At 34.3% G+C, this 26,394-nt stretch overlaps 3 protein-coding genes, 1 long non-coding RNA gene, 5 other non-coding genes and 2 pseudogenes across 10 annotated transcripts in view; 9 read left to right on the top strand and 2 right to left on the bottom strand.

Moving 5' to 3' along the window:
- The first annotated feature begins 7,015 nt into the window (after window positions 1-7,015).
- The window catches only part of LOC148569620 (uncharacterized), a 113,818-nt gene continuing 94,439 nt past the window's right edge, over window positions 7,016-26,394 (top strand). Inside the window, exon 1 of the long non-coding RNA XR_015907666.1 lies at window positions 7,016-7,092. This is a non-coding gene — a long non-coding RNA (uncharacterized LOC148569620). The remainder of the gene's footprint in view (window positions 7,093-26,394) is intronic.
- On the top strand, window positions 8,663-10,563 carry LOC107629463 (large ribosomal subunit protein eL32z). The gene is made up of 3 exons (XM_016332265.3): window positions 8,663-8,843; window positions 10,050-10,231; window positions 10,315-10,563. The coding sequence occupies exons 1-3, from the start codon at window positions 8,754-8,756 to the stop codon at window positions 10,442-10,444; spliced, it is 402 nt and encodes a 133-aa protein (XP_016187751.1). The 5' UTR covers window positions 8,663-8,753; the 3' UTR covers window positions 10,445-10,563.
- On the top strand, window positions 8,909-8,994 carry LOC148569630 (small nucleolar RNA U31b). The gene has a single exon (XR_015908972.1). It is a non-coding gene; the product is annotated as a small nucleolar RNA U31b (small nucleolar RNA).
- On the top strand, window positions 9,088-9,164 carry LOC148569629 (small nucleolar RNA U31b). Its single transcript, XR_015908975.1, has one exon. It is a non-coding gene; the product is annotated as a small nucleolar RNA U31b (small nucleolar RNA).
- On the top strand, window positions 9,259-9,338 carry LOC148569628 (small nucleolar RNA U31b). The gene has a single exon (XR_015908974.1). It is a non-coding gene; the product is annotated as a small nucleolar RNA U31b (small nucleolar RNA).
- On the top strand, window positions 9,465-9,541 carry LOC148569627 (small nucleolar RNA Z195/SNORD33/SNORD32 family). Its single transcript, XR_015908965.1, has one exon. It is a non-coding gene; the product is annotated as a small nucleolar RNA Z195/SNORD33/SNORD32 family (small nucleolar RNA).
- On the top strand, window positions 9,858-9,942 carry LOC148569626 (small nucleolar RNA Z196/R39/R59 family). The gene has a single exon (XR_015908966.1). It is a non-coding gene; the product is annotated as a small nucleolar RNA Z196/R39/R59 family (small nucleolar RNA).
- SUB1 (calcium ion binding protein) lies at window positions 11,701-14,294 on the bottom strand. Its single transcript, XM_016332266.3, has one exon. The coding sequence runs from the start codon at window positions 13,704-13,706 to the stop codon at window positions 11,910-11,912; it is 1,797 nt and encodes a 598-aa protein (XP_016187752.1). The 5' UTR covers window positions 13,707-14,294; the 3' UTR covers window positions 11,701-11,909.
- ACD1-LIKE (ACD1-like protein) lies at window positions 14,385-16,948 on the bottom strand. Its single transcript, XM_016332267.3, has 6 exons — window positions 16,150-16,948; window positions 15,844-16,031; window positions 15,658-15,743; window positions 15,404-15,567; window positions 15,122-15,310; window positions 14,385-15,041 (listed from the first exon to the last, which is right to left on the bottom strand). Exons 1-6 carry the CDS (start codon window positions 16,699-16,701, stop codon window positions 14,598-14,600), a joined length of 1,623 nt encoding a protein of 540 aa, XP_016187753.1. The 5' UTR covers window positions 16,702-16,948; the 3' UTR covers window positions 14,385-14,597.
- Window positions 20,727-22,711, top strand: LOC110262378 (ATP synthase gamma chain, chloroplastic-like; annotated as a pseudogene).
- On the top strand, window positions 22,066-26,393 carry LOC110262445 (plastidic glucose transporter 4-like; annotated as a pseudogene). Its single transcript, XR_015907391.1, has 12 exons — window positions 22,066-22,081; window positions 22,795-22,993; window positions 23,093-23,160; window positions 23,516-23,648; window positions 23,726-23,804; window positions 23,892-23,997; window positions 24,455-24,604; window positions 24,732-24,878; window positions 24,965-25,038; window positions 25,275-25,363; window positions 25,485-25,599; window positions 26,079-26,393. The product of XR_015907391.1 is annotated as a plastidic glucose transporter 4-like (transcript).

Raw genomic sequence — 26,394 nt, 5'->3', positions numbered from 1 at the left:
AAGGTTTGATTGTCAAGGGTCTTCATCATTATCACTAGCCACAAGTATGGTAGTTGCAAGGATTAATCCCACTTAGTCATCCTTAAATCGATTAACAAAGGAAAGTCAAGTGAGTTATATCAATCCTAGTCCATAAGTCCTAGCTTTCCACTAATTGGATTAATGAAGGCTAGAGTTAATGGCTATCAACTATCAATCAATTGGACACTAGTGACTCAAGAAATCCTAAGTTACCTTCTCAAGCCAAGAACATAAAATTCTAGTCTAACATTCTTCCAAGCATTTAATCAAACACTTGGAAGGCACAAAAGAAAAGTATAGTCAATCACAACAAGAATGAATTCTAACTATAATTGAATGTAAAGAATTAACAACAACAATCAAGGAAATCACAATTATCATGAATTACCTCAACTTGCATTATTGAAAGAAAATAAAGAGAACAAGAGTATCTCAATTACAAAACCTAGAAACAAAATAAGAGAAATTACAACAAGAGAATAGGGATAGAGAGAAGAACCAAAGTGTAGCAATCATCAATTGAAGGTAGAAGTAGAAGGAGACTTGAATTAAACCTAGAACTATGAGATCCTAATCTAACCCTAATTCCTAATCCTAATTCTAGAGAGAAGGGAGAGCTTCTCTCTCTAACTTACTTCTAAAACTAAACTATGACTAATGAGTAAAGTATATTGATCCCTCTTCAATCCTTGGCTTAAATAGTATCAGAAATGAGTTGGATTGGGCCCACAAGGCTTCTAAAATCGCTGGCCACGTGTTGCATTAAGTGAGTCATGTGCCACCAACGGTGCGTCCGCGTACTGTGTGCATGCGCGCCCCTATGAGCGATGCAACTATGGCAAATCTTATATCGTTTCGAAGCCCCGGATGTTAGCTTTCCAACCCAACTGAAACCGCATCATTTGGACCTCTGTAGCTCAAGTTATGGTCAATTAAGTGCGAAGAGGTCAGACTTGACAGCTTTTTGGTTCCATCATTTCTTCATGAGTTCTCAAACTTTACATGCTTTTTCTTCATTCTCTTAATCCAATCTTTGCCTCCTAAATCTGAAATCACTTAACAAACATATCAAGGCATCTAATAGAATCAAGGTGAATTAAATTTAGCTATTTTAAGTCCTAAAAAGCATGTTTTCACTCTTAAGCACAATTAAGGGAGAAGTTATAAAACCATGCTATTTCATTGAATAAATGTGGGTAAAAGTTGATAAAATCCCCAAAAATCAATACAAGATAAACCCTACAAATGGGGTTTGTCACGCTTCATACAACCGATTGCATGTAGATTTCTGGAGGAATTATGTTCGGATCCACACGATCCACAGCATAAGCAACCCAGACAAACTGAAAAAATATAGGAAACTCATGATTACAACCCACAATTCAACCAACAATAAGAATGCATCATATTTTTCTTAAAGACCCTAAACCCGAAATTAATACTTATTTAAATAAAACGCACCTGGCCTTCTTGAAGTTCATCAAAGGCTTTCCTAAAGTCAGCTAGCTTCAGATATCTATATCGTCGGTCACCACGCTCCCAGTTACGCCACCTAATATGATGTTTCCAATTAGCTCAAATGATTCTTAAATATCAAGAAACGGGTACATTTTAACATAATATTACCTATTTGCTAGTGGAAAGCTGCGGGGTTCTCTAGGAAGCGGTGATAGATAAGGCAGTCGGATCCAAGCCCAACCGAGCAGAAGTGTTAGTGGACCATCTATTTCCTTACAGTTATAGCGAGAAGCCCTGCATAATGCCCTATGAAGGTGTGCTAGGCATGCCGAACCCCAGCTATACTGTCCAATGTTGACAAAATCACGAAGCAAGGGTAGAAACTTCCAGTGCACGCCTGCCCCAGACTTATCCCCAAACAATATCGTCCCAATCAGCAACATAATGTGGCACCTCACATACCTTTATATACCGACTTCATCGTTCAATTCTAAGTTCTCTTTTAGATTCCGAAGCCAGGTCAGTTTTAGGCAGCTAGATCTACAGTGCTCCTTACGCGGTGCAACGCCAAATTGAAGCAAACACTCCGCCTCCATAGCTTCAAAACTACTCATAGTCATCCCTGTAACTGGAAGACCATCTGTGGGAAGGCCAATAATTAAAGCCACATCTTCAAGAGTCACGGAACATTCACCAATAGGAAGGTGAAACGTATGTGTGTCGGGGTGCCAACGTTCGATTAGAGCATTTACCAATGCTTTTTGACACTGCACTATCCCAATCTGAGATACATGATAGAAACCGGTAATTCGTAAATGCTCCTCCACCCTAACGTCGTACCGATCCGGAGGAATTGGGTGGTTACATGTCAACATTCTTGATTTCTACAAAAAAAATATAACAAATTACTAGTCAGATAAAAAACAAATACTACCTTACTATCATCAATAATTTTACTGAATCCTTATACAAGTAATTATTCTAACTTCTAAAATTATTTAATTAATACTTAAAATTAATCATAACTGCAAATAAAAATCATTACTAATACGAATATTTCTAATCAAAATTCTCAACCATATTACAACATCATCTACAATAATATCTAATATTAATGACTCATTTGTTAAACATTTTTTTATCAACAATAAAAAAATATCCCTAATCAATATATGCCATCATTCATTATTCATACAACGGTAACAATAACTAACTTGCTAATAATTATTACTACAATTAAAATAATTAAAATATTCTCATAACAAAAAAGCTAACATGCCTTAACTACAATAATCCTACTAATCATTCAACAATAACACTACCTCACAATAACAATAACATTAACATCAACTTCATCATTAACAGTTATAGTTAATTTTTTAGAAAAACATTTAAAATGATTAACGTTCCTCACACATAATTATACTAAAAATTAATTAAAAATTTAAACAAAAATTACATTCTCTACTTATACCACTCTGTTTACTACTATTTTCTTTTTCTATTACAGGTTCTAACTAACAACAATAATAATAAAGAATTTCTTATAATAACAATTATAATTACAAATGTGTAAAAAAAATTTTGAAAAATTTAACAAATATTGAAAAATTACTAACAATCATTCTATTTATTCTCCTTAATTGCATTGGACACAGCAGCCATAATAATTAAATTGTTAGTATTAATTTCCTTATAATAATATTTATAATTAAAAATCCGTCAAAATTTTTTTGAAAAATCTAACAAATATTACCACATTTGTAAACCTAACAACAATAATAATAAAAAATTGCCTAACCGTGATATATATAAATAATTAATAATATGTAAATAAATTTTAAACAAATCTAGCAAATAATTAAAAATTATTCATAATAATTTTATTTATATTTCACAACTACTTAGACTCTAACAACAATCATAATAATTATATTTTAAATTTTAATAATTATTCACATAAAAAAATTAATAAAACTTAAAAAAATTTTAAAAATACTTACATAATCAGGATCATTGAGATATTGAATAATGTGGAGCTCAGATCGATCAACATCCTTAACTTTATATTTTTTTGGCATTGTTCTTCTCCTTCACCATGCAAAACCAGTAGAGAGAAATGAAGAAGAAGCTGAGCTTGAGAGTGAAATGTGAGAGAGTGGTGTATTCGGATGGTGAGAGGGGGTGGGGTTTCTTCTTTTTACAATGCACCGTATATGCAACAGTTGGGGAAGCGACGCGTGTCTCCTTCTTCAGGCACTCGTACCGTGCGATTGCCCAAGGAAAAATCAGATGGTCCGTCTGCTTTAACGAACTCGGAGGGTCCGAGTTGCAGAGTGCCATGATCCAAATGCATGGAACTCGGACCGTGCGTATTGTGTTTGGAACTCGGAGGGTCCGAGTTCCTTCACCCCTGACACCACATTTTTGTTAAGCACTCCCCACTCCCATATCATATTCATACACCATCTTTGGAGGCATATGTAAATTAAAAAGCGCATTATTCTTATTATATATACTAACTTCATTGAAAAATTAATGTTAAAATTCAGTAACCTTCTGTTTTATTCCTGCATTATTTTTGATACAGGTGAACTTTACATTTTTTAGTAGATATGCTACTTATTATTATTTATCATAATTTGGATATATTTTTATTTGCATATATTGATAGAGTTATATGGGTTATGTCACCTCATATTTAAATTCAATTATTTTGTTATTAATTTTTAGGTGAAGAATCAACATTTTTAAAATGAATACATTAAAATAAGAATTTAATCATTTATTAATTAAAATAATAATATTTACATATATGATAAAAATTATAAATTTAGTAGTGATTAATATATTATTTTACTAATTTGTTGATTTTAAATAAATTTTTTTGTCATTAAAATTTGAGTTAAGTATTAAAATGGTCTATAAAAGTTAAGTTATATATCCAAATTTGTTCTCAAAGTCGTACTTCGAGACTCATAATAGTCTTTAAGACATTTTTTGTCCAAAAAATTGAACTGGACTGATTCCTGCCACGCTAGCTCTGTAACAATCAGCTGATGTGGCGAAGAAAATTTTATTTTTGCAAGTTTAGTTCTTTTTTCCTTTTAAAACCCTAATTTTCAAATTATATTCATTATCAGTAACAAGAAACACTTCCTTCTTCTTCGTCATCCTGTTTTCAACTATCTTCTTTGTCATAGTCTTCACTCGCATACTTCCTTTCCCATGTGTTGGTCTGTCTGTAATTTACCATTGCCCTTGAATTCAAAAGATAATCTATTTGATGGGTCACTTAGAGTGCATTTGGTTTGCGTTTTTATTTTTTGTTTTTATTTTCAGTGTTTTCTGTTTTTTGAATTTTGTGAAGGAAAAAATGAAAACAATAAAATTCTATTTTCTGTTTTTACCTCCTGTTTTTACATTTTTATTCACAAAATCTAAAAAACAGAAAACACTGAAAATAAAAACAAAAAATAAAAACACAAACTAAATGCACTCTAAGTGACCCATCAAGTAGATTATCTTTTGAATTCAAGGGCAATGGTAAATTACAAACAAACCAACACTATGGGAAAGGAAGTATGCGAGTGAAGACTGTGACAAAGAAGATGGCTGAAAATCAAACGCACCCTTAAATTTCTCATATTTTTCGTTTATCTTATAAGTCCGTTTGTTCAACATGCATTCCTTTCTGAGTCTAGCTAGGGAGACAATGGACTATTTGTACAATGTGTACAATGGACTATTGAGTTACAAAATGAACATCCCTCATACTATCTAGAATAACCATCCGAGTACTAGGGATAATAAACATCTTCCCAAAAGTTTAAACTGCTCTAATACCATGTCATGATACCACTCATCCCAAAAGCTTCAGCTGATAGGAAAAGGTAACACTAATGATTATATCTCTAATACTTCATAAATCTCCATTGTACACATTGTACAAATATTTTATTGGTTCCTCGTACTTTTCCTTCCTAAAATATTCTATAAAAAGTCAACTTACTGAATTATCCATTCTTCTTTAATAGCAAAAGTACATGAATATCACTTGACAGCCTAAAGAGCCATACTTTTAAGAAATTGTTAATTTATTATAAAACATAAAAAGAAAAACTAGTCACATTAATGATAATATTACTTTGCATAGTTTCATTTTTAGAACAAAGAGTTGAGTATAAATATAATTTTTTAAGCAAATCTAAATTATTCAGTTCCATCAAAAGATTTACACAATTGCTAGAATACTTTATTGGTACCAAATAAGGGAGTTGTTTTCTAAAGTTTTGTCTCAACACGTACTGGTAATATAATTGTTAGAAATAATACTTTTAAACTCATGAACAAAAAGCAACTTGTTAAGAATTTTCTGAGTCACTTGAATCAGCACAAGCATTCAGAGTCAATTCTTTTCCAACATCATCAGCAATCCTTTATCCACTATATGCAATAACAGATATCAGCTAATCGAAGTTGAAGTTATAAAAAATAAAACTTGCATTTGACCTATATCTCTCAAACACAATTTTTCCTTTCTTGTATCTTTGATTTTTATCATGTGCAATCACATGAAAAAATTCAAACTAGTTACTAATCAACATTAAATTGATATCATTTTCTAGCCGTAAGAGGACACTGTCTAAAAAGTGTCCCACATTTAGCGCCTTTGGGGTCAGCGAGAATGTGCCAAGTCTCGACGAGACACGTGAAAAATTTTTCTAAGAGAGGAAAGGTGTTGGTGTTGGTGTTAGTGTCTAAGAAGAGTGTGAACTTCTTAAATTGCTATTGAAGGATGGAGAGGTCGTTGGCGAAGTTGGAGGAGTTGAGCTGGAGGAGGGAGTACCAATCGTGGTTGTGAGCGTCGGAGTGGACATTGGAGATGGCGATGATTTGATGGACAATAGTATGGTGGGAGCCTAGGAAGGTTATAGACGAAAAACGAAGTTGCAGACAGTGGATCGGAGAAGCAGCAGTGGGAGGGTATGGCGATACATGCAACCAAGAGAATATAGGAAAATATAAAAGAAGGTCTGCAGATAGTGAAGATAATTTAGGGATTAATATTTTAAAAGGGAAAAAAGAAACCAAATTATAAAAATAAAGTTTCTTTCGTTACATTAGCTAGCTATTACAGTATCAATGTGGTAGGACTAAGTTCAACTCAACTTTCCAATGGCAGGCAATTGATATAAAGTGTTTTAGAAATGACTATGAGTCTTGAAATGTAATTTTAAGAATAAATTTAAATAATTATTAATTTTAAAGACCACTTTAATATTTGAGTGCGACTTCAAGAACTACTATAAAATTTAATTCTTAAAAATTAAAGTCTAATTTAATTATTTATAAAAATATTATCATAAAAGTTTATAAAACCAAAAATCACGAATAGCTAATTTTACTAGAAGCATACATTTATTTAACTAGGAGTTAACATAAAGTCTAACTTTAGTATTTTTGTTATATAAAAAAGAGTACACATTTCTTAATAGAAAGTCAGGTTGGGAGTAAATATTAATATGTTATTGGATTTTATTTTAATTTTTTTTCATAAAAAAGAGAGATTAAGGAGACAAAAAGATAGGCTAATGAGTTATGACTCAAATAGTATAGTCTTTTTATACTCACTTAAAAGATTGCGGGTTCGAATTTTTCTATCTTCGGTAAAAAAAAAAAAGAGACAAAAAGATAGGACTCTCAGTATGTGCCAAATTCGTTGGACTAGCTCGTTTATTCATTTAAATGGGCGAAATTTTGTTTTTAAAATTAAGCCCGTTTAAATTTCGGGCTAAACGGGTTGAGCCCGATTAACCCGAAAAAATAACGGGTTAAACGGACTAGCCTGCAGGCTAAATGGGTGGTTCGTTTATTTTTGTTTTTTACTTTTTTTTTAAAAAAAAAAGTAGCACTTTAAGCCGATATTTCTCCTAATCCAACCCATCAACTAAAAAAAATTTGTTTATTTAAGATTTTGACCTAAAAGTGATATTTTTTGTTAAAATAATTTTCAAAAAATAAAAATAAAAGGGTAAACGAGCCCTCCGTTTAACTCATTAGACTGACCATAAACGGTTCGGACTGAAAATTATTTCCCGCGAATGAAGCAGGCTTAAACGGGTCAAGTCTAAATGGGCTAGGCTGGCCAATTTGACAGCCCTGCAAAAGGATTAATCTATCGTCGACACGTAAAATCGGATTTGTTGATAAATATAGAACATCTGCTGCATACAAATGTTGTCAGTGATGGACATTATTTGAAATTGTATCATCCCACCAAATACTTGTACAGAATTTTTGTATAAAATAGTGCTCACCCTGTTTGAAATGACTTTGTATGTTTTCACAAAAATCATTTTACAACTCTACAAAACGTATGGTGCATGGAATAGCAAAAAAAAAAACGAACATTCACAAGCAAAAATTACTCCTTTCTATGTGTTTGGTATAATCTCACCGTTATAATAAGCTCGCAAATTTGTAACACCTTCTAGAGCTTCAACTTCACCAAACCCAACTTTTTGGACACTACTAATTATAAAAAAAAATCTCAAGTATAAAAAATATGAAATAAAGAAAAATAGGAGTGAAAGTGAGATATGAATCACGGATGAATTGACTTTAATATCTATAGACAAGACTCTCAATTAAAATAATTTTTTTATACAAAACGCAATTTACGTTTTTCAGTTTTCAATAAAAAAAATTTGCACATTTAAAACACAACCTACATTTTGATTTTTCGAAAAAAATAAAACATCTTAAAACGCAAGATGCATTTTGTTTACATTAAAAAAAAAGTTAAAAATAAAAAATGCAACCTGCGTTTTTTATGTTTCAGAAAAAAAAAAAAAACAAAAATTCAATCTTTGATTTTCACTGATATCATAGTAGTATAAATATTTTATACATTTTTATTTTATTGAGTTACACGATAATTATTTTCATGTGTAAAAAATTGAGCCTGTATGAAGTATATGAACATATTCATTTATTTATTTTTATAGTTTCTTCTTTGAGTGAAATAGTAAAAATTAAACAGGGCTCATGCTAAAGAATCTGCTGGATTGTAGCTTTACTTGGTCCAAGGCTTCACTATTGACCAAGACAAAGCTCAAGGTCAAGCCCAAGCCCATTTACACTGCCATCTAAAACCCTAGCAGCTGCTGCAAAAAACGGCAAACCCTAGCAGCATACTCGCACTTATAAATAGTTGTGTGTGTTCTCTCATAAATCTCAGCCATCGGAGCCTCCCGAGTCCCGAATCAAAAATGGCGGTGCCGTTGCTTTCGAAGAAGATCGTGAAGAAGAGGGTCAAGAAGTTCAAGAGGCCCCAGAGCGACCGCAAGATCTCCGTTAAGGTATAAGCATTTTTCTCGCGCGCCTCAAATCTTGAAATTTGTGTAATTTGATTTGATTCATGAAAGGATATGATGATAGTATTTTGTCGCCCCAGTCTTAAGTTGCACCTATACAAGGTGTAAGGTGGTGATTGACATTCTTATCTGATCCTTTTCTTAATTTGAAATATTTTTTTTAAAAATTATTATCTTTGTTTCAATATTGATGATTTGTTCTTGTCTTATATAATTTATATTGCAAATGGGATGTGACGATAAACTTGTTGACACCCAGTCTTACCATCTATTTTGATGCATGGTGACCCTCTGACTATCTGATCCCATTTATAGGCTTTCACATTGTAAGATCTGAATTATTTGTGGTTTTTTTTGTGTGTTTAAATTTTGAACTTGTTTAAGCATGTTTTGTATATTGGGATTTGATGATAATTTATGACACCCAGTCTTACTTGCTCCTTTGGTGTGCTACCTGGTGAGAGATTAATTTCCTGATCCCTTTATCCATGTTTATAAATGGGCCTCAGTGTCTTACATTTTTCAAGTCATTGTTTTTTTTCATGTATCTGTGTTTTTATGTTTGAACTCACTGTAATGCCCTTTTTCATGAGAATAACAATGTTGATGAGATATGAGGATGCTTATCCACCTATTCTGTAATAGAATGATGATTCAAAACATGCACTACCATCTGATCTCATACAATTGATTCAAGTCTTTACTTTTATGTTATTGTTTCTTTTGTTTTGTATCAGTGATTTGATATTGATGTGTTCATGCCCGTGGTATCTAATGTCCAGAGTCTATGCCTGTACCTGGATGTTTCGTTTTAAGGGCATATAGAAATTTTTACAGGCCTGCGACACAGCTGGCTTTTGTTAATAATAAGCCTTCTGTTACTATTTTCCTGTTTACATCTTGAATTCACTTAAATATGTAATTCATCCCTTTTGCAATAAAATCCTTTCCTAAAACAAAATAAATGGTTAGAATTTTCATTGATGAATGTTCCCTCTCTGCAATCAATGATGCAATTTTTCCCAAAATTATGATCATCTGTGATTAATATCCAAATTATCACCATCTTTCGACTGAGATTGCAGTAAAGATCTTCTATATTCTTGTTTTTCTGTGTAGTCAATAGATTGACAGGTTGTGATTGGTTTACAATGTTTTTAAGATAAATTTTTCTTGTATTGTGTTAAACAGGAAAACTGGCGCAGACCCAAGGGTATTGATTCTCGTGTGAGGAGAAAGTTTAAGGGATGCACTTTGATGCCAAATATTGGTTACGGGTCTGACAAGAAGACCCGACACTATCTTCCCAATGGTTTCAAGAAATTTGTTGTTCACAATGTTAAGGACTTGGAACTGCTCATGATGCACAACAGGTTCCCCATTTAACAAACTTATTTTAGTGTGTCAACTGAATAATCTGAATGGGTTATTGAAATAAGGTATTCTATGATTTCAGGACCTACTGTGCAGAGATTGCACACAATGTATCAACAAGGAAGAGGAAGGATATAGTAGAGAGAGCTGCCCAGCTTGATGTGGTAGTGACAAACAAGACTGCCAGGCTACGTAGCCAGGAGGACGAGTAGACATTCAATTAATGTCTTTTATGTATTTGTGACCTTTAGGTTTTTGACCGGTATTTTATTTGTTCAAAAGAATTTGTAACATGGTATACAATTAAAGATTTTATTTCGCATTTTGTTTATCTTGCCATCTCAAATTGTTTCTTTTGTCACCGGAAATGATATCCATTTTTCTCGGCTACTGAGGTTATTTATTCTATAATTAGGATGGAATGCTAAAGAAATAACTCACTTGTAATTAGTCAGGAATAAATGATAACTATTAAAATCAGTATGATTCTGTAGTTTTTATAAGACTACCACAGACTCGGTATGAATCAAATTACAGAGAAACCAAAGCGGATGATTATAAGACTACCATAGACTCAATCTTTCCTGCATTTTTGATTTTATTTAACAATTGCATGTTGATTATGTGAGAAAGACATTCCAACGTAAAATCCTGCGATCATTACTTGTTAGCTTCTTGGTGAACAATTTGCAACTTAAAAGGACTCCCAAGTCCCAACACGAGTGTGCATGAGATCCTAACAAAAATGTACTGCATAGTAGTGTAACAATTAAGTAATTCCTCCTTTTTAAAGTGTAGTAAACTCGGCGGAAGGCAAAATTCCATTAGAGCATCATGAAATCCTAGGTGCCATGTTTTGCTAAACACTGAACATGAACGTGCTCATCCTTGTTACTCGCAGTCATAAGGTTATCTTACTTGGACCATGGATGCTGACCGTGTTTTTTTTTATACTGGAATAAATCAATAAGAATGAACACTATGTGAAGACAAACAGTTATTAACACAAAACGCAGATGGTAGGATCACCCTAGTAAGGTAAAAAATGGTGTCGTTTTAAAATGAAATCCATTCTAGAGCGTAGAGGTATAAGAACGACAGCAAAGTATAATCAACAATGGACGAAGACATGGAAGGTACTGGTTTGCCATAAAATTGCAATCCCCTGCTGTCCAAGAGATCTGTTATTGGCTTACTGAAACGGTATCAAGACAGAAGTAAATGATGATTGAAATGCACAGTTGCACATAGCAAGACGGGGAGTTAAATTTCAGAAAAAGACTACAGGGCTTTGCTGAGCTAGTAGATGAAGTTTGGCTATAAAGTTCATAATGTGCTAAAACATAAGTATCAAATAGAATCTTAAACGCCTTGGACAAATGTTGCATTAGCTAATTTAGACTTGAAGCCCTTCTTAAGTTTCAATATAGAGACGTCTCAAAATCTATAAGAAAACATTCTAACGAAGAGGAAGAGAGAAGGGGATATCCCATAGTTGTACTTGTATAACATCATGGCAACTCACAAAATCATCAATCATCATTAGAATACAATAAAAGAACAAGCAAGTACAACAAGAAGCTCGATTTACCCCAATGGTATGAATCTGAAACTGACTAGACCTGATTCAACTATAAAAATTCCCAATAAACATTGAAACCATCAGCATCAACATGATCAGCATGTATTTACGCCGTCCTTGCAATCTTTAGTCAAATTATAGAATGTCTCCACGTGTGTCTTACCACGATAAAAGACTTCTGTATCGACTGCAGCTCTCATGTATCCATCAAACTCGACGGGTTTTCCGTTGTTGAGAAGTGTGGTTTCGTTGTACCACTCACTCGTAGTTCCCCACAGTTCCTTATAATCATCAAGCAAATGGACCTTGTAGTTGGGTCTCAACTTGTCGAAGTAATTGTAGAAAGGCTCATTGGTGGCAATATACAAATTCCTCTGAGGTTGGATCATTCCTTTCAGCTTCTCAACAAGAACATCCGGCGATGTGTCGTAATCTAAATGAGGCCACAGCTCCTTGTTCTGAGCTTTCTCCCCTCGAACCACATGGACTGCATCAAAATCCCAGTCCATCCTTCCACTGATCTCTGTAACAATATTCATCAACCTCTTGGACTTCCACAAAGCATGCCAGGGCCTCTGAATATACTTTGCAGCCTCGCCTTCGCAGACTCTATACCAGTAATTCTCCGGCTCTGGCGCATCAAACTGCCTCCAAATGATGGTGCTCTTGTCCTTCTTAAGCTGCATGGGAGTCGCCTTGTGTGTCACAACCTTCCTAACAGGAACCTTGTTCCTCTTCAAATGGGTCTTATCCCACTTCTTCCAATCTCTCACGAACTCACCTTCCTCCACAATGGAAGCCACCTCCTTCAGATGCTCGAAATCGAAATAATACCGAAAATCCTTCCCTTCCTCATCCTTATGGCTAGGATTATATGTTGCAGCTAAGCAAACACTCAAATCCATCACAAAAGTCCTATTCAAAAACATAGCCTCACCCAATCCACACAAGAAACTCCACATATAATGATTCATCCCTTTGCAATAATCCCCACCCCTTGAATAATACAGATACTTGCCATTCCTAAAGTTAATTGCGGATCCCAAAGTAGGAATAGTATCATTAATCTCATCATCACGGTTTGAAATTTTTGGCAAAGCCTTACCCTTACCGTTGGCACCACTGCGAGCACCTTCATTTCGCGGACGGAGCGCCGGGTTCCTCCGCGCATTGCTACCTGAATGCCATCGGCCGGCGTGCACCACCTTGTACTTACAATCGTCGGTGAGCTGCAGCTTGAACCGCCGGAAGTCACGGTACTTCCGCCACGACTTCTCCCTCTTGTTCCGGAACCGCCACGCGACGTCGCACTCGTCGGCTGTAGAGCCGTTCACCGGCGTCTGGTAATCAAAGAACGCGATCGACTTGAAAGTCCTTAGGTTGAACCTCTCGACTGCAATCAAGACGCGAGGATCGGAGCAGTTTAGGGTTCCGGAGGCGGCTGCGTCGGCGCAGGGTCCGCGGACGACGCCGACGGCGTCATCAGAGTCGGCAGGGGAAGCTAACGGCGGGGTTAAATTTGCGATCCGCTCCTCGGCCTTCTCGATGACGGCCTCCGTGACGGCAGGAGCGGCGGCCGATTGTGAAGGAAAGGGAAGCGGCGGATCCTGTGGCGAAGGGGAAATATCCTCGCCGGTTTTGATGATAGAAGTGTCGATGTGAAACGTGGCATTTTCTGATTGGGTGAAGAGAGTAGTGAGTGCTGGCGCTGATTGGAGCCATGGGTCTGGTGGCTGGTAGGTAATGGCAATGACGGTGAAGATTAGGACCGAGAAAACGAAGACAGAGAAACAGAGGTTGCTTATGAGCTTTATCATGTTCTGTGCTATTGGCTCCGCTGCCGTGGTGGCGGCGGCGGCGGAGCTGCTTGGGTGTGAGTGTGAGTCCTTCATTGTGTTTCTGAGATCTGAGTTCTGGTGCGGGGTGGGTTCAAAGAAAAGAAAGCGATGCGGCAATGCGTAGTGTGGAAGGAAGGTGGTTCAGATGAGTAGGATCTGCTGAGCGTGATTACTCACTTAACTCTCTGATTACTCATTAATCTAATCTTTTTTATTACTACTTACTTTCTACTTGCTCCTACTGGCATAGCAGCGGATACAGTTTGACTCTCTGAGGATCAAGATTCAAGAGTTCGATTCTGTTGTTGCCATATTCTTCTTCTTCGGTATGTCGGTCTTCGTTTGTAGCCACCGAATTTACAGTAGTGCGTATGTTGTCGCCGTCTCTTTTATTGTTTACTCTAATCTAAATATTTCTCTTGGCCTACATCTTCTATCATATTCTTACAACCTTTCCAACCTACCTACCATTATTGTTTTCTCTAAAACTCACAATGTGAAATTCACGATGTGAAATTACTAATTACTAATTACTAATTGAGAATAGTTAGATATAATATAATCAAATATGTAAAATTATTATCTAACTATTCTTAACTATCAATTTCCCAGGTTTCCAACTTAAAAATATTCACATTTTTAGTGTCTCAATATATTGTGCTAATAATTTTATTTATTTATACAGTTATTCGAATAGAAAGAAATATTCACTATGGTTTCTTAGACAAGAAATTCAATCAAAATTCATTGCATTTTGCCAGAGCTATGCTCAAATTGGTGTGCGTGGACTGAAGTAATTATGAGCTACTGGTCCCAATAGTTGGCACTTTGAAAACATTTTTTCCTAAATAAAATCACCCAAAAGGGATTGTAAGCACCTATATTTTATTAACTACACATATGAACATAGTTCAGTTGTTCACATCGACTATTATGCATTTCAGGTCAGCGGAATGCATGGTTGTAATCATGATAACGGAAATTCTTGTATATGAAGTGAGCTAGCCAACGAGACAAGGCGAATGAGAGCACTGCAACCACAACCATTGAACTTCTTGTGAATGTAGACATGGTTCCCTGCTTCATTGCAGCAACAATCCCTATTGAAGCAACACATATGATCTGAAGCGCCACTTCAGCCACATTGAGGCTCTTATATGCAAGGTTGCAGCTCCGGCAGTTCACCACATGCGACCAATACCTGTCAAAAAGCTGCTCCCTGGGTGGCGTTGGCGCAAGAACTCCACTGTATTTACCTCTCCAATCAACTTGCCCACCTGCATACTTGTTTAGCCACTTTCTAAAACCGACCACAAGTGCATCTGACTTTGTTGGCACGAAACAGGCTTTCGCCCAGTTCGCTGAACCAACATCCATAAGTTTGTATTCCTGTCAAAACAATTTCATCCTTCTCAGAGGATGGTAAACAAAGGAAGAGTAGTAGCTATTCAGACACAAATCTGAATTACCTCAACATGAAGAAGATATAAATCTGAATCTAGAATAAGGTTTTGTCCAACATGAAAAAACCACCGCGGCACAATTTTGTCCATCCACAGTCCAAAGTTTCGTGGGAAGCACCATATCAGTCTGCTTTTACCAGGACTAACCGGAATGCAAACAAAGATTAAGGAAAATTTCTTCTGTTTTGATGACTTCTGCATTAATCAAATTCAACACACATTATACAACCTCATAAAAAACTGTGTTGGTATGTTTGCACCAAAAACTCACATTTCTCAACAATTTACCTGATTTTCACCGGATGGGGCTGGTTGATCATGGCTATATGCATAAAATACGCATGGCGGCATGAATTTGCTTTTGCTCCAACCCTGCTCTGCTAAAAAACCGTTGACATCTAACTTTTCAATTGCCAATTCTAGTGGCCTGCCTCCTTCTCTATCAACTTTCACTGCAGAGTCAGTTAAGCCCTCTACACATGAGTGCCATATATAAAAACAAATATAAATTGAACTGAATTTAAAGGATTTATCTTATATGCCTTTTGGTTTCTGCGTACGCATTATTCCATAATGTGCGTACGGAACATGTGCAGGGTCCATAAGGTTCTCTATCAGCACCTCATAGCTGAAATCAATATTCATTTTGTTAGAAAGCTGTGCTAAGCGGAGAAACAGTTTTCATGGCTTGAAAGAAATCTCTTGGATTCTGGAAATATGATACATACCCATAAGGAATATCTCTGTTTCCCATCAAGCTAGTGTATGAGGGATCATCAATCTCTGGTATGTATGGGGGTTTCTTTCTTTCAAGAATATCTTTATATTGAGGATCAGAATTTGGCCAAAACCACAAGATACCACTCTGCACGGTACTTGGGTATGCGGCTACACATGCTTTTTTGAAGGTATGAAACTGCACATTACCACAACTTAATGATTGCTTTATAGAGCATATCAGACAATGAAAGGAAAACAAGACAAAAATTAATAGAACATTGACTATGAATGTTACTAATAAGAATTGTTGTTACCGGAGGAGCATCAGGGGGTGCCTGAGGAATGAGCTTACAGTCCCCAGAGCCATTAAAACACCAACCATGGTAGACACACTGCAATCTGCCCCATTGATCGATCCTTCCCTCAGACAAAGGTGCCAATCTGTGAGGGCATGCATCATCAAACACCTTCCATGCACTCTCATTCCTATCCCACCACACAACCACATCAATCCCCAAAACTTTCTTCCCGTGGGGTGCCCTCTTGTCAAGGTCACATATTGGCATCACTGGATACCACTGAGAGTACCAATCAAACTTCTCTCCCTTTGATTCAACTTCCGTCTCAGCCTCAGGTGTGTTGCTGGATTCTGTCAATGGAGATGGTGACAAGGCAGTGAAAAGCTTGGATTTTGATTTGTTTCCATGAACTATAGAGAGTAATGGTGAATTGGTTACTTGAGTAGTAGTATTAGTAGTAGTAGTAGTGCTGAAGAACATGGATTTCCTAAGTGGTGGGGTTGTTGGTTCATGCGGTGTTGGGATGTGAAGAAATGAAGGAGCAGAGAAAGATATCATAGTTTCCATAGTTCCCTTTGGTTCAATGAATCCAAAGGAACTAGAAGTACGAGAGAGGAACACAAATGCAAGAAACCCAACACTTCAACTCATCAGAAGATGTTGAAGAAAAACTAGTGGCTCAAGTTTGTCAATTTTATGGTGATCATTCCGTTTTTGGTATTTATGTGACGAAAAGAAGCCTGAGCCTCAAAAATGTGCAAGGACAAAATGCTTGCTCAACACACTATCTCTATCGTGTGGATACACTACCGATACTCCACACTATTTACCTTTACCTTTTTAGTAGAAAATAGAAATAGATCCTCCTAATTTTTTTATTTTAATTAAGAAAAAAAAAATAGAATCTCTCATTTCTTTCGTATTCTTTTATATTTGTTTAAAGTAAAAACTCACGTGCACTCGACTTTACTTACTGATTTGACTAAATTTTTATCTAACGACTCTTACTTATCAACTTTACGGAAATTATGATATGCACGAAAAAAAATCGTGGTCTGATGTTTTTGGGTATGTCTAAAACGAGCACAACCATTATGTGTTTATTGGATGCGCCACACTTATATAAACCATTAGATTTAATTAGATAAAAATCAAAGGCTAATATGAAAGAAGAGCATTGATGTACTCTAATAAATACAGAATATCCTAATACATAAATAAATGCTTTAAATGACAATACTTTAATATACAATATTTTAAATGGTAACAGAATCTTTTATTTTTAAATAATTAAATATAAAATATATAAATACAAAAATATGAGTATTCTTTATTCAATAAGATTAATTATTATGCAAAAAATTTTTATGATATTAAAAAATCATATTAAAATAAATTTTAAACTGTAACATAAAAATATAAAATAATTAAAATTTTATTTATATTACTCGACAAATAATTAGATTATTATATTCAAAATTTATTAATTAACTAATTTTGTTAAAGATATTATTATATAAAATATTTTTTCATCAAAATATTTCAAAAATATAATTTATTTAAAATATTATATATAATACATGAAAATATTAACCTTTTTTATTTTTTTTAATTTTTTTTATAGAAAAACGGAATAAAAATAATATAATTCTATATACATACTTATCACATTATATATTTACTTATATTAGTAACACCTAAACTAATCAAACTTACGTAATTAAAAATATAAAACATATAAATATAAAAAATAAATATTTTTTATTTATTAAAATTAATATTTAAAGTTTCATATATATAATATTTAAAATTATATGTTTATAATAAGATCTTTTTATTTTTATTATTTTCAAGTATTTTTTTATTGTTTTAGTTAAATTTTTTATTCTCTAACTCGACCAAATTTATATATATAGGTGAATTTTATCCAATCCCCTCTAAAACAACATGTAAATTAGCCTCTATGACATGACACATTTAATTAGATATTTAATTTTAATTTGAGTTAATTTAACTCAATGAGAATTAACATCTTAACTAAAGTAGGACCATTTTATAATTAATTTTTTTTAAGATAAATAATTATATAATTTTTGTAAATATTAAAAAATAAATTTATATTCTTTTACCAAATCATTATTACTTAAATTCGTTCCACCATTCCATTGAAAGCACACTGTAACTCGAAGCAAGATGGAGAGTAAAGATGCAAGTATCCTTTGAATATCTAATGCAACGGATCTTGTGTACGATCCAATGATCCATTGCTAGGGGTGGCAAGCGGGGAAGTCCGTCCCGCCCCGCTAGAATCCCGTCCTTTGGCGGCCTGGCCCGCCCCGCCCCGCCTAGTGAGGCGGTCCCAGAATAATCCTAGCCCGCCCGCCTAACGATGAGCTGGCGGGCCGGCGGGCTAAACCCGCCAAATATCTTTTTTTATTTTTAACTATTAAATAATATATATAAAGGCATAAAAAAATCTCTTATATTTTTTACTTTTAACTATTATAATTTATAAAAGTATAAACAAATTATAATTTTTATATTCACAAACATTAAAGTCTTTGTAATTATAAATATCTAATAAATATAATTATAAACCAAGTTTTCATCCAAAACATAATTATAAATATTGTTCCCAAAGCAAAATAAACATAATCCAAAACATAATTATAAATATTGTCTCTAAAACAAAATAAACATAATCCAAAACACTCAATTTTCATCTTCATTCTCTTGTAAGTGGGGTTGGGAGAAGTTGAATTTTGGCAAAAAATATTATAAAAATACCCCTTGCCAAAAAAATACTAAGCCCGGCGGGGAAGCCTGTCCCGCCCCGCCAAAGCCCGTAGTTTAAGCGGTGCGGGCTAGGCGGGCTTTTGCTATTTGGCAGTCCCAATTTTTCAGCCCAACCCGCCTTTTTGGCGGGTTACGCGAGCCGGCCCGGCGGGTTAGGCCCGTTTGCCACCCCTATCCATAGCCATTCCAAAGAACGGCTTTGAACTAATTGATATAGTCCAATTTAAATTCTAATAGACGGATGAATCAAATGCATATCTAATTCAAGCATCACTTTAATATATGCAATAGTTATCACAACCCTAAATTATAGACTAATGCATCCTGATAATTAAAAATTTATATGTGACACGAAATTATGTGAACTAAAGAGCAAAAGACAACTACAAAATAGCAGCACGATCAAATACACTCTCTTTAACTAATCGTAGATCTACTACAAATTGAAATCAAACACAGAAGAGCAATCAGAGAGAGAAACAACGAGGTTACAGAGAGTAAAGATTCAATTTTTAATATTTTATCAAATTATACATTTATTCTTTTAAATAATTTTTTAATTACAAAATAGCTTAATCATAGTTAACATAATAACCAATTAAAAGGTGACATGTCATAAAGGGTAATTTACATGTTAAAATATAAAAAATAGAGTATAATTTATCATATATATATATGAAAAATTAGTGTTCAAATGTCATAATATTTCCAAAATACTTTTTTTTTGTATTTATATATTTTATATTTTTAATTACGTAAACTTGATTGGTTTAGGTCTTACTAATATAAGTAAGACCTATATGTTTACTTTAGGTCTTACAAATGTCATAATATTTTCAAAATACTTTTATTTTTTTTATATTTATATATTTTATATTTTTAATTACGTAAGCTTGATTAGTTTAAATTTTACTAATATAAGTAAATATGTAATATAATAGGCATGTTTTTAGAACTATATTATTTATTTTTTTTAAAAAAAAATTGAAAAAAATAAAAAAGGTTAATAGTTTCATGTATTATATATAATATTTTAAATAAATTATATTTTTGAAATATTTTGATGAAAAATTATTTTATATAATAATATCTTTAACAAAATTAGTTAATTAATAAATTTTGAATATAATAATCTAATTATTTGTCAAGTAATATAAAATAAAATTTTAATTATTTTATATTTTTATGTTACAGTTTAAAATTTTATTTAAATATGATTTTTTAATATTATAAAAATTTCTTGCATAATAATTAATCTTATTGAATAAAGAATACTCATATTTTTGTATTTATATATTTTATATTTAATTATTTAAGAATAAAAGATTTTGTTACCATTTAAAATATTGTGTATTAAAGTATTATCATTTAAAACATTTATTTATGTACTAGGATATTCTATATTTATTAGAGTCCATCAATGCTCTTCTTTCATATTAACCTTTGATTTTTATCTAATCAAATCTAATAATCTATATAAATGTAGCGTATCCAATAAGTACATAATGGTCGTGCTCGTTTTAGACATACCCGATGCGGGGTTCAAACCTCAACTATGACAGGAAAAGGTGAAAATTAAGGTTAAAATACGAATGACATAGTAACAATATGATCTTAGATATCATACTTTATCTAATTTGAACGAAAAAACAAAAGATTTTGTGTTACCCAACTCTGTTTAGACAAAGCCACATCATATTGGACCCACAAGAACCACAAGTATTGGGTACACAGCAATATGCTCTCTCCGCCAACCGGAAATCGTTATCCCAAAATCTCATCCACTCCCTCTCATTCCCTCCACTCATTCCTCACTTGATAAACCATAGCAAATTGAGCATCTCATGAACACACAAGGAGAGATAACACCAATCTCAACATAAACCAACCAAACCAATACACCACAACCCTCTTTCTCTAGCTCTCTTTCTGCTGTTGTAATCTACTTACACTGCAGAAGCCCCAAAAGGTACTCCATCTGCGACAATGTCTTGTTCCAATCTCACTATGTCGGGTGTCTTCAAAACCTTCTCTTTCTGATGCCTCCAACCTCTCTTTCCATTCTGTTCTCAACCCTTTTCAGCTCCCTTCACAAAATTCACCCTCATGCAGCCTCTCACGTTCTTCTGTCACCCCAGTACAGTGTGGTCTCAGAGAGCTCAGAACCCGCATTGAATCTGTCAAAAACACACAGAAGATCACAGAAGCAATGAAGCTTGTTGCAGCCGCTAAAGTCAGAAGGACTCAAGAAGCTGTTGTTAATGGAAGACCCTTCTCAGAGACTCTTGTTGAGGTCCTCTACAACATCAACGAGCAGCTCCAAACTGAGGACATTGATGTCCCTCTCACAAAAGTTAGGCCAGTGAAGAAGGTAGCACTGGTTGTGTGCACTGGTGATAGAGGTCTCTGGTGGTTTCAACAATAACATCATCAAGAAAGCTGAGGCAAGAATTGCTGAATTGAAGGATCTTGGTCTTGACTACACTATCATTAGTGTTGGCAAGAAGGGTAACTCTTACTTCCTCCGTAGACCTTACATACCAGTTGATCGGTTTCTAGAAGAAGGATCGCTCCCAACTGCGAAAGAGGCTCAGGCAATTGCTGATGATGCCTTCTCGCTGTTTTCAGTGAAGAGGTTGACAAAGTAGAACTCTTGTACACAAAGTTTGTGTCATTGGTGAAATCAGATCCTGTGATTCATACCTTACTTCCACTATCGCCAAAGGGAGAGATTTGTGACATCAATGGAAACTGTGTTGATGCTGCTGATGATGAGTTCTTCAGGCTAACAACAAAGGAAGGAAAGCTAACTGTAGAGAGGAATGCTGTGAGGACAAAGACAGAAGACTATTCACCAATTTTGGAGTTTGAACAAGATCCTGTTCAGATCCTTGATGCTCTCTTGCCGCTTTATCTCAACAGCCAAGAGAGCACTTCAAGAATCACTTGCAAGTGAGCTTGCTGCTAGAATGAGTGCAATGAGCAGTGCAACTGATAATGCTGTTGAGTTGAAGAAGAACTTATCCATTGTCTACAATAGGGAACGTCAGGCTAAGATCACAGGTGAAATTCTTGAGATTGTTACTGGTGCCAATGCTCTTCAATAGGTTACTTTTGGCATCATCATCATTATCCATGGTTGGATTTATTTGTAGGTGTCCAATATCATAAAAGGGTGTTGTCGCTCCCCTTTGTTACATTCTAATGTTCTTATTTATGACCGTTATGAAACTATGCGATTTTTACACTTCTGAAATATAAAAAACTAAGAGTCTCAAAGGGAAACCTTTTATTTTTTTTTGTCAAGTTTTTTCCCACCTTTTCATCTCACAAATGATGTATGTAATAATAGATCTATATATTATGTCACTGTTTTGGAAGTTGTATCTAAAAATTTATCATTTAAATACTTTACTGTGGTTTTCACAATAACTAATTAATGATTTAGGTATTCTCATTGTTATATACAAGATATTCGCGCAACTCTTGTTTAGATATTTATGTTAGGTATTCTCATTGTTTAGATATTTTTTGTCAACTCTTGTCTATGTGAATGTATACTCATGTAGGAATCTTTGAGAGATTTCCTTACTAGGACTCATTTCTTTGCGTGATTAATTCTAGCAGAATGTTAGATCAATGATTATGGACAACCGAAAAATATAGTTTGGCTATGTAATTTTTCCAAGTACAATTAGGCATTTTGCAAAACCATGTTGTGTTAATCTGTAGTATTATCCATTATAGCTGCTTTTTGTTACATCCCTTGATTTGATGTGTCTTAATATCATAATATCCAGAATTTGCATATTGTGAAGGAGCTTATGCCTCTCAAAAAAGTTTCTTACTGAAGTTGCATTGCAGATGAAGATGTTGAAGATCTTCTCCCTGCTAATAATGTTCCTGGAAAATCTTCTGGGACTGTCTTGCCCTTTGTTGGTGTTGCTTGCCTTGGAGCCACTTTATTCGGTTATCATCTTGGGTATGGATTTTCATATTCATTTTACTCTGCAGATAACTGGATTTATACTGCAGCATATCTAGAATCTGTATTGCCATCAAAGTTATATGAGTGATTTGCACTACATCTTAATTGAGTGATTTTCATATTCATTATTCTTTTCCCATTTGGAAAACTTTGACAATGCCCTGTTTCTTGTAGGGTGGTAAATGGAGCTCTTGAGTACCTGGCCAAGGATCTTGGTATTACTGAGAACACTGTACTACAAGGTGCACCCTTTTTGTTGCAAATTAATCTAGTCTATTTGATCTTATGAGAAAAGAAAGCTGTAAATGTTTATGAAATACAATTTTCTTATTCTTTACCTCAGGCATTTTAAGTTTTATGTTCATGGAAAGTTTTCTGTTAATGTTACTTATAAACACATTGAACTGAGAAAAACCTTCAGTTTTTGTATGGTATGGAGTGTAATTTAATTATTTGTTACTTTTGCATTTTTGTGCAAAACCATTATTTATGTCCCACTATCTATAAAATTTTTGTTTCTAAAAGTTCCAGTTTCTCTTGAAAATGCTCCAACAATCCCTTTCTCATGATTTTCATGACTATAAAATCCATCAACAGGATGGATTGTCAGCTCTCTACTTGCTGGCGCCACTGTGGGTTCATTCACTGGTGGAGCATTGGCTGACAAATTCGGCCGAACTAGGACCTTTCAGTTAGATGCAATTCCACTAGCAGTTGGAGCATTTCTTTGGTCAATCAGTTGTCCTTGAGTTCAAGGTTTGATCTTTCATGTTTTTTTGAAATGATGCTGAACATCACAAATTACAGTGCTACAGCTCAAAGCATTCAGACGATGATTGTTGGCCGCTTGCTAGCTGGTATAGGAATCGGTGTTACATCTGCAATTGTACCATTATACATATCTGAGGTGGTGCTGCTATAAATTATTTTAACATTTCTAATCTTGTTTATATATTTTATATTGACTGCTTAGGTAATTCCTTACAATGAACAGATTTCTCCAACTGAAATTCGCGGTGCACTTGGATCTGTTAATCAACTTTTTATATGTATTGGGATTCTTGCAGCACTAGTAGCCGGTTTGCCTCTGGCAGGAAATCCTATATGGTATTGAGCTATTTATTTTTCTTCTGAATACAAATATCAAATAGAGATAGTAACATATATATGATTGTTAACCTTGAAATTTTGTTGTATAGTTGATGGAAGCCTTTAAATTTTTTGTTAAACTGTGAATCTAATGTTTGTTAACATGCATCCTCTTTTCCTTCTCTCTTTATTCAATTCCATAAGGTGGCGGACAATGTTTGGAATTTCGGTTGTTCCATCTGTTCTGTTAGCACTAGGAATGGCAGTTTCTCCAGAAAGTCCTAGATGGCTCTTTCAGGTTGTCCTGCAATTCCACAATCATTGACATGAATGGTTTCCTTAATGTTTCTAAGTAGCATGAAATTCTAGAATCATAGTGTTTATGTTTGGCAATTGCAACAAGTTTCTTGTAGGTTTTGTGAGAGACTTACATTTATTGTTTTACAGCAAGGGTATCTGATGCAGAGAAAGCAATTAAAACACTTTATGGAAAAGAAAGAGTTGCTTCGGTTATGCATGACTTAACAGCAGCAAGTCAAGGTTCTTCTGAACCTGAAGCAAGATGGTTTGATCTTTTTAGTAGCAGGTATCGGAAAGGTATTCAATAATTTAAGATTAATCCCATATTCCATTAACCAGGAGAAATAAAAAATCTAGTATAAGATTGGTTTCAATTTTTAGTTTACTCTGAAATTGATTGATGCTTTGTGAATTGGTGCTGCAGTTGTCAGTGTTGGAGCAGCACTTTTCTTGTTTCAGAAGTTTGCTGGAATTAATGCTGTGGTGTATTATTCGACTTCTGTTTTCCGCAGTGCTGGAATTGCTTCTGACATTGCAGCAAGTGCCCTTGTTGGTGCTTAAAATGTCTTCGGTTAGTATCATTATTTTTGTCCTGAAAAACTGGATAATGTGAACAAAGGTGAAGTTATTTCCTGCTGGTGTTTGATTTTGTTGCAGGCACTGTAATCGCTTCGTCCTTGATGGACAAACAAGGAAGGAAAAGTCTCCTTATCACAAGTTTTACCGGAATGGTAATAGTTTTTCTCATCTTATATCTGTCTAAGGCCTAATGCATAAGATTTTGAACACTAGGTTGAATTCTTTTCACTTTTCAGTCACAAATGCCTTTCAACTTGCTACTTCTCAATGAATGATTGTAAAGGTCTAGTTGACTTTTCTGATATTTGATTTTAGTTTTATGCATATAAGCTATTCATGATCTTATGATAAACAATGCATGAAATATCATTGGTGTTTTCTTTCCTAGGCTGTTTCTATGTTGCTTCTTTCTCTGTCTTTCACTTGGAGTGTCCTTGCACCATACTCTGGTACCCTTGCAGTGCTTGGAACTGTCGCGTAAGTATTATTTATTTATTTTTTTAATAACATAATTTCGTTCGACAAAAGACTACTTTATAGTTCATATTATTCCTTTTTCCGCTATTTCTTTTAACAATGATCAATGAACCTTAAACAGCTATGTGTTATCCTTTTCTCTTGGTGCTGGTCCTGTGCCTGCTCTTCTTCTACCTGAGATATTTGCCTCGAGAATCAGAGCTAAAGCGATCTCTTTGTCCTTAGGCACACATTGGGTAAGTAACTTTGCTATGGAAGATTATATCAACTTTAATCACTCCCTTTATGTTGCTGTCAAAATTTTGAATTTTCTTTTCACATTTTTGTTCAGAGGCTAAAAATGCAAGTCTAAAAACCTTAGTGTAGTGAGTGAGAGTTTATACCAATAATCACATGGCTAAGTTGACAAAATGATGAATGAAACAGAACAAGTTTTCTCTATATACTCTAATTACTCCACCTTGCTGTGTTGAGCTTTTTGGTTGAAAAAAAAAAAAAAAAAAAAAGAACAAGTGTTCTCTATGAATTTTTCAAATTATTCCTTACTATATTGAAAGCTAAAACAAGATGAAACTGCATAAGAAGCCATGCCAAACTCAATCACATAGTTCTCTTGTGCTTGATTCTATTTATTATCTTAAAAATACAAAAACCATAAAAAATGTTTTCCTTATTAATGCTAATGATGGATTTTTTTGTCTTCTTCCCTTATCAGATCTCCAACTTTGTGATTGGACTGTATTTCCTAAGTGTTGTAAACAATTTTGGAATCACCAGTGTGTACTTGGGGTTCTCAACTGTGTGTATTCTTGCTGTATTGTACGTATCTGGTAATGTTGTGGAAACAAAGGGTCGTTCATTAGAAGAAATAGAACGTGCTCTTAGCCCTGCATCTTAATAACATCCTTATCAAATGCATATGCATAATCCTAAGTGGTAAGTACTGTGACTTTGACTTTAGATGCGGTTATTGTATCTATCTTATGTTGAGTTAACTTTGAAATATAATCTATAGTTAAATATGGCATAAT

The sequence above is a fragment of the Arachis ipaensis genome, chromosome B3, assembly GCF_059453495.1.
Source record: "Arachis ipaensis isolate K30076 ecotype BB chromosome B3, ASM5945349v1, whole genome shotgun sequence".
NCBI classification, from domain to species: Eukaryota; Viridiplantae; Streptophyta; class Magnoliopsida; order Fabales; family Fabaceae; genus Arachis; species Arachis ipaensis.
This window is presented reverse-complemented; position numbering and strand designations above follow the sequence as displayed.

Coding starts and splice junctions, on each gene's coding strand:
- LOC107629463 (XM_016332265.3), top strand. CDS start 8,754: ATGGCGGTGCCGTTGCTTTCGAAGAAGATCGTGAAGAAGAGGGTCAAG. Junction 8,844..10,049: donor ACCGCAAGATCTCCGTTAAG/GTATAAGCATTT, acceptor TGTGTTAAACAG/GAAAACTGGCGCAGACCCAA. Junction 10,232..10,314: donor CTGCTCATGATGCACAACAG/GTTCCCCATTTA, acceptor CTATGATTTCAG/GACCTACTGTGCAGAGATTG.
- SUB1 (XM_016332266.3), bottom strand. CDS start 13,706: ATGAAGGACTCACACTCACACCCAAGCAGCTCCGCCGCCGCCGCCACC.
- ACD1-LIKE (XM_016332267.3), bottom strand. CDS start 16,701: ATGGAAACTATGATATCTTTCTCTGCTCCTTCATTTCTTCACATCCCA. Junction 16,032..16,149: donor CACCCCCTGATGCTCCTCCG/GTAACAACAATT, acceptor GGTAATGTGCAG/TTTCATACCTTCAAAAAAGC. Junction 15,042..15,121: donor TATATCTTCTTCATGTTGAG/GTAATTCAGATT, acceptor TTGTTTTGACAG/GAATACAAACTTATGGATGT.